Source organism: Equus caballus, chromosome 13, assembly GCF_041296265.1.
Source record: "Equus caballus isolate H_3958 breed thoroughbred chromosome 13, TB-T2T, whole genome shotgun sequence".
NCBI lineage: Eukaryota > Metazoa > Chordata > Mammalia > Perissodactyla > Equidae > Equus > Equus caballus.
This window is the reverse complement of record NC_091696.1, coordinates 8,998,810-9,011,541: the sequence shown is the minus strand read 5'-3', so window position 1 is coordinate 9,011,541 and position 12,732 is coordinate 8,998,810. Positions and strand designations below refer to the sequence as shown.

General features: G+C 42.9%; 1 protein-coding gene across 2 annotated transcripts in view; it reads right to left on the bottom strand.

Moving 5' to 3' along the window:
• ZKSCAN1 (zinc finger with KRAB and SCAN domains 1) overlaps nt 1–12,732 on the bottom strand; it is a 42,276-nt gene that overhangs the window by 16,864 nt on the left and 12,680 nt on the right. The window contains exon 6 of one of the 2 annotated variants that reach the window (XM_070230617.1): nt 9,973–10,810. In XM_070230617.1, coding sequence (XP_070086718.1) covers nt 9,973–10,810 — 838 coding nt within the window. 2 annotated transcript variants of the gene reach the window in all.

The following is a 12,732-nucleotide window of genomic DNA, read 5'->3' as shown; positions in this document are numbered from 1 at the left end:
CAAGATCTGAACCCATGATCCCTGGTCTGCCAACGTAGACCACACAAACTTAACCACTACACTGTCGGGCCACCCCTCTTCTGTTTTAATGTCAACCCTCTCTGCCCCCTGCCCCACAGGAATATATGTGGCTCCACCTATCACAGATCCTTTTTTCCAGTCTGCCTTCCCTGGAGAGGGCCACCTGCCTTCTCCTTAATTAGAGAAGATACAGTTTCCTGCCAAGACTTTTACGAGAGCAGATTGCTGGCTTGTTCCCCCTTGTTTGTGGAAGAACCCAGAAAAAATTGGCATAATCTCAGAGGAGAAGGAGATCACAACGGGCATCTGGCCCAGCCTTCCCCCATGCAACATCCCTTCCTGCCCAGGACCCAGGTGTCCCCCAGCCATCCCTGAACACCTGAACTGATGCATCACAGCCACCTGCTCTGGCTGGCTCTGCGACAAGGTTCTTTCTTCTTCCAGTGGCCTTCACTAGGACCACTCCTTCCGGTTGTGCAACTTGTGCCCTGCACAACGCCAGGGGCCACCACTCATCTCGTTATCAGGGAGCTGTACTATATAGTTATGCTTGCCAGCAGGAGGCAGTCAAGTGTCTTGAGGAAGGGGTGCCTTTTTCTAACTTGCCCTAAGGCCTGGTGGGGCTGGGCAGAGCTGCCTTTACTTGTCTGCCTTACTCATTGCTGTTACCTTTTGTTTTATTATTCCTCACACTCAGCACATGGCCTGACAACAATGTTTGTTGGAAAGGATTTAGTTCTAGTTCTTGGAGTCATGCAGAGCAATTGAATCCCTCTTCTAACACGACAGGCCTTTAGATATTTGAGGGCAGAGACGAGTTCCCAGTGAGTTTTCTCCTCACCAAGCAAAACCCTATTGCGCAGGAGGTGGTTTTGCCCTTACCATCCTGCAGTTGGTCTGTCTTTTAAAATGTGGAATCCAGGACAAAATGCAGGGCACATGATGACATAAGCCAGGCAGAGTCGAGTCAGCCTAGTACCTGCTGTGTTAAAGAATCTGGAGCGGAGGCCGTGCTGAAGACATCTGAGACTTGGAGGCACTGATGGGATCTACTGGCAAAGGGACACGGCTGGTTTGGGACAAGAAAGGCCTCCTGAAGCTGCGCAGCAATTTCCATCGTTCCAGGGGAAATTTGGTTCCTCAGAGGATTTGGGATTTAAAAGGAATTTTGTTAGCTGAGGATTGGGGCAGGGGAAGGAATTGAGCAAGGATTGGGACAATTTGGGAGAATCACAGAAACCGTGTGGAATTCTGTCCGTAACATCTGGGACTGAAATGGTCTCTGAACAGTCTTTTCATAAAGACCTGATTTCAAGGTGATGTGTTTTAGGAACTCATGGGATGGAGGACACTGCCAGCACGTTTCACTTACAAAAGGGAGACTTTTGTGAGGGGTAAATGAGAATTCAGGAGAGAAGAGCAAGAGGCACATGAGGAAATAATCATAGCTAATATTTTTGGAACACTTACATAAGGCAATGTTGTAGGCGCTCCAAGTGTAATGGCTCATTTAATGCTTAGGATAACTCTATGTCCATTTTACAGATGAGGAAACTAAGACACAGCAAGTCAGTGGTGGATGAAGGACTTGATCTTAGGCAAACTGGCTCCAGTGCCTGTGTGCCTAACCACTATGCTAGGCTGCTCCATAAACATAGCTGTGGGACCACAGCCGTGATGTATGAAGATGGGAGAATAATTGAGCTCATAAAGGAGGACAGGGGACAATTAAGTAGTGGAAAGAATCTGGTTGCTGGAGTCAGACACACCTGCTTTTAAAATCCAGCTCTGCCACTTGCTGGGTCAGCCACTTCACTTTCTGCATCTGTAAAATGGGGCAACTGTCTTTGCGAAGTTGATATGTGGATTAGAGAAAATTCATGGTTGTTATAACTCATAAGTGAAGGAAGAGGAGTTGAAGGACAGCATAACGTGAACTGACAATGTTTCAAGGAAATGGTCAAATGTTATAGAAAAATGAGAAAATGCTCTGTCAAGAACACCGGCGACCTTAAACAGTGCCACTGAAGTAGGTGGGATAAGGGCTGAGTCACAGGGGCTTTAAGAGGGAGGACACTGGCAGTGAAGAGATGAAAACAGCAGTGATGCTCCACTTGGTAGAGGATTGGTAGCTAAAAGGAAGAGACAAGGTCAAACAAAAGATTTTTACACATTTGCTTTTGCCCCTTAAATCTACAAGTTTGTGCTTATTTAAATGTAGAACTGATGCTGAAGGGTCAGGAGGAGCTTAGAGGCACCCGAGATCGAGGCCATACCCCTTGCAGGCAGCATGCAAGGGGCTCCAGGGAGCAGGAAGGACCAGAGTGAAGCACATCCGGATGGCCTGGGGCCCTCGGGAAAGAATGCTGAGGGGGTCTCTGCTGGGAAGGGGTGAGGTGAGGCTGTGGTAGGCACGGAAGTTTGCGGGGGCAGGAGACACCCAGACTGTGAAATCGAGACTAGGGGATTGTCTAGTAGGGGCCAGACACCAAGGCAGCCACGTGGGCATGTCTGCCTCTGTCAGCTCTCCATAACGAAGGCGCAGGAATGGAGGAAGTGGAGGAAGCCACCAGGCTTTGAACTGGACTGGACAGAGTGAAATGTTGAGAGCAGCTCAGATGGTGAACCCTGACCCTTGTCACTCCTAGGGCTCTTGTCTATACATTGGCGCTGGAAGGCTCGTCGTCTCCGTGTCCAAGCCTTTATTAACTTGGGATAAGAATCTCTCACAAGACCCACTGTCCATAGCAGTGACCAAGTCCAATAAACTACTGGATTTCTTCCTGTTCTTGACTACCCTGTCCCTCACTTCTGTTCTCTGGAATCATTTCCTTAAGTAAATCATCTGCACACAAGCCCTCACCTGTTTCTGCTCTGTGGGGAACACAGGCTGAGACAGGTGGACAGGATAGGGTGAAGATCCCCTGAACAGGGATTTGGATGTGAAGATACCCAAGTAAAAATACATGTTTTTTTCACATGTGCCACCTTTTATTTACTTTAGAAAAAATTTGCTTATTCCGCCATAACCTTGGAAAGCAAGCAGGGCAGGGGGTAGTATTAAATACCTTAAGGATTCTGAAACTGAAGCATGCAGGAAAACAGAACACTTTGCACCTCTATTCTGGTTTCTGAAAAGGATGAATAAGTCAATTATTTAAATGAGACAAAGTAAAAAAAAATCAAATAGAATTTGTCTCAATATATCATGCAGTGACAAAACAAGGTTATCAGGTTAGAGGTCATAGTTTGAAGGTCTCAACTATTGATTGCATGCTGCACCTACCCTTAGGATGTTCAGTTTTCTAAGTTTCATAAATTGGTCAAAGGTTATTTTAATGGTTCCAACTTATAAGAAAATTGTTTGGGGGGATCATTAAAAAGCTACTTTGTTTCACGGTTTTTCACCCTCTTGCCTTCTTTCCAAGAAGCTACCTGGAGCTCTAAGGTGGTGTTTCATACAGAGCTCTGTGAAATTACTCAGAACATGTTCATGTGTGTGAGGATTGTTTGTGGGTCACAGTTCCAGTTTTTAACTTCGAAATCACACTTTTTTCTTTACCCAAAACATGTGTATTTACACAACCAAGGATGACAAAAAAAACCAAGCGCCACAAATACTGCCACCTAGAGATGATAATTTATTGTTTTACCATGACCCAGAAGAGAAACAACATAAAGAGAATATTTATTACAAATCCCCACAATTTCCTTCCCCAACCTCACTACTCTAGCATTTGTCAGACACCACCGGCCTCCTAAAATGGACCATTGACTATAAATGCATATAAATTTCTTTTTGCTGCCATGTCTCATGATTGAAACTTTAATCCTCAATCAAGGTTTCAAATGATTATTTTCAGTGGAGGAGTTCCTTAGTTTCTAAAAAAACAAACCACTTTTCCTCTAAGATTCCATTATTTATTGAAAGAAGCCTTTCTAGAAAAGTTAATGAGGATTTTAAATGAACAAATTTAATTTAAAATCACTTACTGAACATCTACCAAGCATCTGGACTCTTCCAAGACTAGCAAAATGAAAAGGCCAGGTTTTAACAGCAATAACTTAATTCTGCAGGTATTTAAAGACAAGCGAGTTTCTTCTTTTGGTCTAATTTATTCTAAACTAAGAAACTAGGAACTGACACAACAGGAAAGGGTTGTTTTATCCAGTCTACAGATAAACAAGACAATGCCTGAGTTAGCTCTCTATATAGATTTAGGCTTATCATGTCGAGTTGGTTGTAATAATCTATATTTAACTAAAAGTTAATAAAAATACATATGTTCATTTTAAAATAATTACTGATTTTGCTTGCATATCACCCTTTACCCCTAAACTCATAGATTTTTAGAACAAGATTTTCCTGCATAATCACAATCGGCTTCCTCCCACCCCGCCCCCCTCACGTATTTGCTTTCACGTAAGAACCCCGCCTACCAGCAGAAGTATCTCAGTCTAACACGCTCCGCCGGACTGAAACCTTCCTTCAGCTGCTAAGTGGTTGAGCTGAGGAGGAAGGCGAGCGAGCACTGACGCAACACATCCCCAAGTTTCTCTCCTCTCCCTCCGCCAGGCGTCGTCGGCACTATTCCTCCTCAGCTGGGAGCAGGCGCTGTTAAAAACCTCCTCCCCTCGCTCCTTCCTAAAACACCTGACCTCGTCGGGAGACAAACTGACAGAGATTTGGGGCGACTGGGGTTGCCTAGTCCCTTCCCTGGACCAAAGGAACTTAAAACCTAAATCTGAAACTGGAATGAAATCCGAGTTTCAATCCCACCTTTCAATCACTCACAGATTTCATTCTTAAAACACTCAGCCTCACTGCTTAATGAGTGCTTGCTGAAGGGATAAAATGTAATTTCAAGACCAATTAACTTTGCTGATTACTGTGTAAATACTTCATGATTCTTTAGTAAATGGAGGTGAGAATCTCAAAGATTAAAAAAAAAAAAAGCTGTTAAAATCACAGCAGACCATTGTTTAGAAGTCAACCTAATGCCCACTCTTTACCTTCCGCTGTTTTAGGATGAGAAAAACTTGGTTTGTGGTATCCACTATTAAACAGAACCAGACAACATGAAACTAAGTTCTCATGTTAAGACATTCTGTATTATGAGATGTCCGAAGTATTTCCCAAACTTCTGTTTGACCTGCAGAATTGGAGATGGCTTACCTCCATATAACTTCAAGTTTGTTTCACAATGCTTTGAAAAGTAAAACAGATAATTTCATTTTTAGATAGAATAAAAAATTAATTTGAATAGCAAAATAAGTAACTGCTTTTAAATGTGCAAGTGTGTTCATTCTAAAAATGAAACATAAATCTGTTACGAAAATTTTTCAAATAATGCTTTTTATTAAATTCTCCAGTAGTAGTTGAAATAAAAATCTACTCTAACTTCTATGAAAAGACCTATTTATACCACTTAATTTCCTTTTTTCTGATTCTGTATTTCACTGGGCAATCTGTAGACCCTCATTTGGTTTCCCAGATGGAGAACCCCAGCCCCCTCATAAACATTTCTGAGAAGTTGCTCAGAGTGGGACACACAAAAATACAGCTCCCCTGGCAAGTACTGTGGTCACTGTCTGATTACGTTTTAACACTGTTACTCCAATTCACACAACGAACCTTCCAGGAGGTGGCAGGATGAACCTGGTTAGCTAGCTTTAGATGCGTACATCAGGATGACCAGACCCTGCAATAAAAGGTGATCAATTCTAGGATAAAAACTAGAAAAGAATTCTTTCACAGCTATGAATCTTCACAAGTCCTCTCTCCTAATCATCATAAACCGGGGAAGAAATGGGAGCAGGGACGGCACGCAGGAGCACAAACAAGGGAATATTGCAAAATGCTTCTCAAGCCTTATCAGGAAAACTTTCTGTAATGCCAGGAACTGGAGGCATCTGTGCCTATTTTCCAGGAAAGAGTTCACCTTGGTGTTTCCCTATCCCAAAATTTCTAAGCATAAGGATTTAAGAGTTAGTGGGGGAAGCAGGACTATGGTTTACAGAATCCGGTCAAGTTAAGTGGTCCCACTGGCCTTTCCAGTATACTCCCTCCTCTAGATTCATGGAGAAGACCCTCCTTCTCCCCAGACAAGCTCTGAGAACCTGTTCTCTTTGTTTGAAATGGTGATCTGGCAGCTAAGAGGTTAAATTCCTGGCTTTGAAGAGAAAACTCTCAGGAAGCTACAGATGTTTACAGGAATTGTTCCATTTGAGTGCCCTATGAACTTGTCTCTCCTAACAATCGACTACCCTCCTCTCCAGATCTGATAAGCACCAAACTATGGAAATTTTTTCTCATTTTCCTCCTCCTCAGTTCTGTGAACTGATTTTTTGTCTATAACCACATTGACTTTTTCACTACTCACTCCAAAACTTTGCTCTCTTGGAGTGATGTGTTCTGTCAAATAGATTAAAATAAAATACACTATCTGTTTACAGAGAATATACAGAATAACAACAGGGGCTGGAGGTACAAAACACAAGACACTGACATCATGGTCATACAAAATATATAGAAGTACCCAACATTAACAATTTTTGTAAGAAGCACATTTTGCTATTTCTTTAGCATTTCCCCACATTGTTTTCTTCTGCGGATCCTCTGGAGTTAAGATTGAGTTTCCTCTGCAGTGTTTCTGAAATTCGTTATATGACTGGAACGTACTGACGGAATTCATTTTCTGTCCAAAGCAACGAGTGCTATACGTGAAAGTTTTCCTCACATATAATGTTAGTAAAGTTTATTTACAGTGTAAGCTTTCTGACGCTAAGGGCTGAGATGTGATTAAAGGCTTTGCCATATTTATCACATTCAAGAGGTTCCTTTCTGGAATGAATTCTCTGATATATGTTAAGATGTGAACTGTCTCACATATCAAACACGTCGTCCTCTCTGTACATATTTAGCACAGTTTCACCTTTATGCCTTTAATAAAAAACTAAGTGCCTTACATATCAAGATGCCTCACGCATCTGTATTCAGGCTTTAGCCTTGACTGCCAGGCTGGAGTAGAAACAAATACCCCACAACCTGAAGAATTTTACCTCTCTTCCTGGCAAGGTTAAGGTATATTTTTAAAAACCCTTCAAAAACTTCCATTAGGTCAACTAGCATGCTAATGGTTAACTGTAGAGTACTTAAACTGTTGACAGACTTCAGCCAGTCAAGAACTTTCGAGTGACTATCCTGAGCACTAATTAGATGATGTAAGCCTGTTTGACCATGACCCAATTACACTCTGCACTGAGCAGCAGGTAAAGGAATGCAATGCAAATAAGCTTTAATAAACAGCTGTAACCCGTTTTCTTCAGAAAACATATCTTCAAACAGCTGCTTCAAGGCTGAAGATCTGAAGCAACCCCAGGGGCAACCACACATAGTCAGCACACTGTCCCAGTAAAACGGGAATTAAATGTGGGGGCTCAGGTTATATTTAACTTCCACTTAAAAAAAAAACAAAAATGATGGCTGACTTACGCCAGCATGTAGTTGCGGTTGAAAAAGGCCCACCTGGAACCGAGCAAAGTTCTTTCCCTCTTAAGAACAGTCAGTGCTTTGATCAGTGCCTGGAGGTAAGTACCTCACTGCCTTCAGTTGCTTCCCAGCAGCCAAAGTCGTAGCTCAAAAGCACCAGCGGTTGTTCTATGCAATCATCGCTGCGGCTCGCTCTTTGAAGAAAATCCTGAAAGCATTTTTTTCTACCTTCACTTTACTGTAAAGAGTTACTTACATAAACTCTTTGGGAGTATCTCGTCTGTTTTTCTTAAACTGGATGGATAGGAACATTCTGGTCAGCAGCTGACTTCCTTGAAGTTTCCCCACGCAACATGATGAAACTGCTTCGAAGCTACAGGGAAGTTGTGGTTGGTCCAAGTAGTAAAGCCAAGCCAAAAAAAAGAATTACTGCTGTGCAGAACTGTAGTTTAGTCTGGAGCTGAGGCCACAGCTGCTCCGATCCCGCTGGCTCCCCATAAAGCCATGCTGTCTCCCATGAGGAGCTGGTTCCTGTTTAGTGAACAACTGCTGAATTCTAGTTTCAGTTCTGTTTCTCGATGGGAGACCTCAAACTCTATGTGGGGTTCTCCCATTATGGGGAGTCTTCAGGTTTGGTCTTAGCCTATGTTTCTAAGTTTCTGCAGAGCTGTCCACAATCATTTGCGTGCTCTCATGAGCAGTCATCTCTACCCAAGTCCCTAATGAGTACCCGTGGAGCGCATGATACTTGGGTCTCCTGTATGTGTATCCCAAACCAGTCTCTGTCACTAGTTTTGAGGCAGCCAATTGCATCCTCCTGCGCAGATGATGGAAAAGCTCAAAGTTTCATAACCTCACCTCAGTCTTTAGTGATGAGAAGCAGAAAAGACCCTTGCAGTATGACTACGATACAGTTAACCACATCCTAGCGTGTTGGTGAACTTCACAGAGCAACAACGTGTTTAGTAACTGCCAGCTAACGATGTCAAATGCTTTTGCAAAGTTTCTGGAAAGTGTGGGGAAAAAATGCTCCCTGCAACTTTCCTTTTTCTGAAAAAGCAACAAAAATCACATCTTCTGAACTATATTATGTAAAGTTACAAATGATTCAGAAAGTGCCCAAATCATCAGGTTGTTCAGCTGCTGACTGAAGAGAACTCTGGCTAAGATCTTTACCGTAGAAAGATGTCAAGAAATGGCCTTAGTAAGTGTTCATAGTTTTCTTCTTTAAGATGACGACAACAGAGTCATTTCTGACATTCCATGGTACTCACTCACCGATCCATGTTTAGAAAGTCTATGCACGCAGCCAACCAGCACCTTTCTTTTATATTTAGGACAAAAATAGCATCAGACCCTTGAGGGTTAGCATGCCTCAGGCTCTGAAGGTCCTCTTCAAAAGCTGGGTCAGGCTACTACACTTCAGGTACTCATGACTCACAGGGCTTTATCATAAATGCAAAAGTCCTGTTGGAAGTCAGGCAGAATGAGTGTCTCTTCTGCGTTCAGCACTGTGTCCAGTGCTGTGGGGGATATAAACACATCCCTTGACAATGGAAGCATCTCTTTTGGGGGGTGATGAAAACTTTCAGACACAAAACCATGAAGGATTAGAAGAGAGTGTACAATCAAGTGCTAACTTGTGGAGAAATGCATTTAGGAGTGCGATAGTGCTTTAGGGATTTCTAGAAGGGAGAGAAGTGTTTTGAATCATTGTTGCCATTTCAGTAGAATTTCTCTCAGTGATGAGGATAGAACCATCTACATGTGTTGCAGTCCTTTGGAACTGTAGACTGGTGCACGTACTCTCTCTTTCAGGAAGAGACAGAAATCTTTGGTTTAATACTCATCAGCACAGTCCTCGATTTCCATAGCTTTGGTAGGCTACCAGTGATCATATATATAACTTACTGTATATATAACTAGTTTGAGCAGCATGTCCCAATGGAGTTTTTGTTTTTTAACTGTTCCTCTTTTTTGAGAAATAAGGTACAGCCAGATGGCGGCCAGGCAGGGCTTGTTTGCAGCAAGCAGCTTTTTAACCTTGGTATCATTTTCAGAGCCAATCTTAATCTTTCAATCATATATTATGGTTGCTGAGAGTCCAATAGCGCCTTAGAGGTATCCTCATTACTGAAAAGCTTGACATTTTAGTGTGTGTGCTTTCATCTCGTGTGGAAATAGCATGTCGATTATCCAGGACTAGCTTTCCCCTGCAGGGGCTGTGTGGAAGAACTAGATGCCCACAGACTGCGAAGGCAAAACACTGCTGATGTAACTACAAGGATCCTTAGTGTGATTTTTTTAAATCTGTTGAATCTGTTTCTTTCCCCTCCACGGGCACACATCTCTGAGATAATTTTAGAAACGAAAGGGGGAAATGGCTTGTTGACAAACTCTTGCTTTACACACAGCTTTTCAGGAACGCTCCAAATGCATCGAGGGAGGCCGGGCTGTACTCGGAGGCGCGCTCTCTGGTGTGGATTCTGTGGTGCAGAGTGAGCGTCGAGCTCCGGGTGAAGGCCTTGCCGCACTTAGTGCACTTATAGGGCTTTTCTCGGGTGTGAATCCTCCGGTGCAGAATAAGGTATGAGTTTCGGTTGAAAGCTTTTCCACACTCGCTACATTCATAGGGCTTTTCCCCTGTGTGGATCCTCTGATGTTTAGTGAGGTCTGAGCTCTGGCTGAAGGCCTTCCCACACTCATTACATTCGTAAGGTTTCTCTCCGGAGTGGATTCGCTGATGTAGAATGAGATTTGAACTATGACTGAAGGCTTTGCCACACTCGTTACATTCATGAGGTTTCTCTCCTGTGTGGATTCTCTGATGGAGGACAAGGTTTGAGTTAAGACTGAAGGCTTTCCCACACTCACTACATTCATAGGGCTTTTCTCCAGTGTGGATTATTTTATGGCGAATAAGGCTTGAACTCCTTGTGAAGCATTTACCACATTCATCACACCTATGAGACTTGGCTCCTGTCGGAACTTCCTCAGGGGTGTTAAAGTTTGAGCTCAAACTGAAGCTTCTTCCCAATCCTTTACCCTTCTCCCTTGGACCTCTCTCTCCCGTGGTGGGTTTTTTTTCCTTGACTGTAGCTGGCCCTGAATCTTTCTTTTCTTTTCCAGTTTTCTCCTCAGGGTTTCTTAGCTGCCTTTCTGCTATTCTGCCCTGCTGTTCACGTTTTTCTCCAAAATCTTTCTGGAATCTTCCTGTTGTCTCCCCACGTGATGCTGAGTCTTCTGCAATTTCAGCCTTTGAGGTTGACTCCTCATTCTCATTCCTGTTTTCACAACCTGACACAATAAATAGAAAATACAAATAGCATCTTTTTCTTTTCAATATAATCAGCTGACAGTGTTTTTCAGAAAGCTTCTACATGCCTGCAAAATGACCTCATAATATTAATCAGAGATAAAGTAGGAGAAAAATAAGGAAAAAAAATAGGGACAGCAGGGAGTAGAGCTGGGAAGTGAGAGGGCACGCAAAGAGTGGAGAGGACAACAAAGGGAGTGTGCAGAGGGGACGGGAATGAACAGCCATGCTGGGGAATGAGCAGAGGGGTCAGAACCAGTAAAGGAAGGAAGGGAGGCAGAATTAACATGAGAGGTCATAATTCACAGTTCTACTGTTGGGTACCTGATAGCTAATTTGAAGGAATATACATTTAAAAAATCATATTTCATTTCTAATGCAAGCATTTATGAGTTAAAAACAAAAACAATGGATAGATCTTTCCCAGAAAATATTAAGTGGTATTAGCAGAAAGAAAGGAACACAGTTAATAAAGGAAAAGTGAATACTCCTCCAATTATGTGAAACTTTTATCAATAAGGTCATGGTTAATGGGAAAAACAAGGAGCTCCGAACTTAGCAGTTATAAGGACCTTCAGACAAAGGAAATAATTTCTCTTCACCATGGGGGACAGCAGAGAGCTGCCAGTGCTCAACCAGGAGAGAGGAGGGCGAAGAAGCTGGGTGGGGCATTAGTAAACATAATTAAATCCTTCACTGACAGACAACTGAGAATAATTGCTAACAGAAAAGAAACCGAAAACAATGCTGGAGACAGGCATGGAGATAACAGAAGAAAACAAAATTTTACAAATGCAGAGCTGATCCTCTCATTTCAGCAATCACATATTAAATGCTGGAATATATTTTTGCTGTAGCCTGCTACATTCTGTGTGTCACTTTGTTTTCTAAGTAGAGACTGAAAATTCTTCAATAAACACACAATATTTTACATGTGTTTACATTTGTCTAGGAATAAAACAAAAATATCCCAATTCTACTTTTTTTTTTACTTGGCCTTCAGAAACCTCTCCAGGTAGGTCTGTACCATCCCAAGAGGCCCCTGAATGCAGCTACTGAGGGAGCTAAATACTATCTAACTCCTGACTTGAGTGATGCACCGGCTTTTTTTTTAAATTTTTTTTTGAGGAAGATCAGCCTTGAGCTAACATCTGCTGCTAATCCTCCTCTTTTTGCCGAGGAAGACTGGCCCTGAGCTAACATCCATGACCATCTTCCTCTACTTTATATGTGGGATGCCTACTACAGCATGGCTTATCAAGCGGTGCCATGTCTGCACCCAGGATCTGAACAGGCGAAACCCGGGCTGCCGAAGTGGAATGTGAGCACTTGACCACTGCGCCACCAGGCCCGCCCGTGACTTGAGTGATGAAATTACCATAAATACTGAACCAATTTTAAGGAAGAGGAAATCGGTCCACTTCTTTTGAATTCCAAGCCAAGCTCCTGACGGTCTAGATAATTCCCAGACTATTCCCAATGTCTTTTTTTAAAAGCTATTGCAGAGTAAGCAATACCCAGCTCATAAATACAGATCAGTTCTTTGGCTTAACTTTCATCTAGTCCAAAGGGCAGTTACCAAGAAACCATAAACCCCAGTTACTCCTATGGCTCAAAACGAAACCTGACGTTTCTTTGCTAACACCCTGTCTTTCTTCAAGGTTTCCCTTCATCCACCCTCCCTCTGCCCTCCCCAGGCAGAAGTCTCACTGTGGACTTCCCCGTGGTAGGACTCCTTTGAGAGCTGCTTTGCGGTCTATCTCCCAGGGGCTGAGATCTAGCAGAGACAAATGGGAACGTCTGTCAATTGTGGTGCCTCATAGACCTTCTTCATTCTTATTACACACCCAGGAGCCACAGCTCTTCAAAGATCCCCATTAGTTTTGACACTGGGAATCCCGAT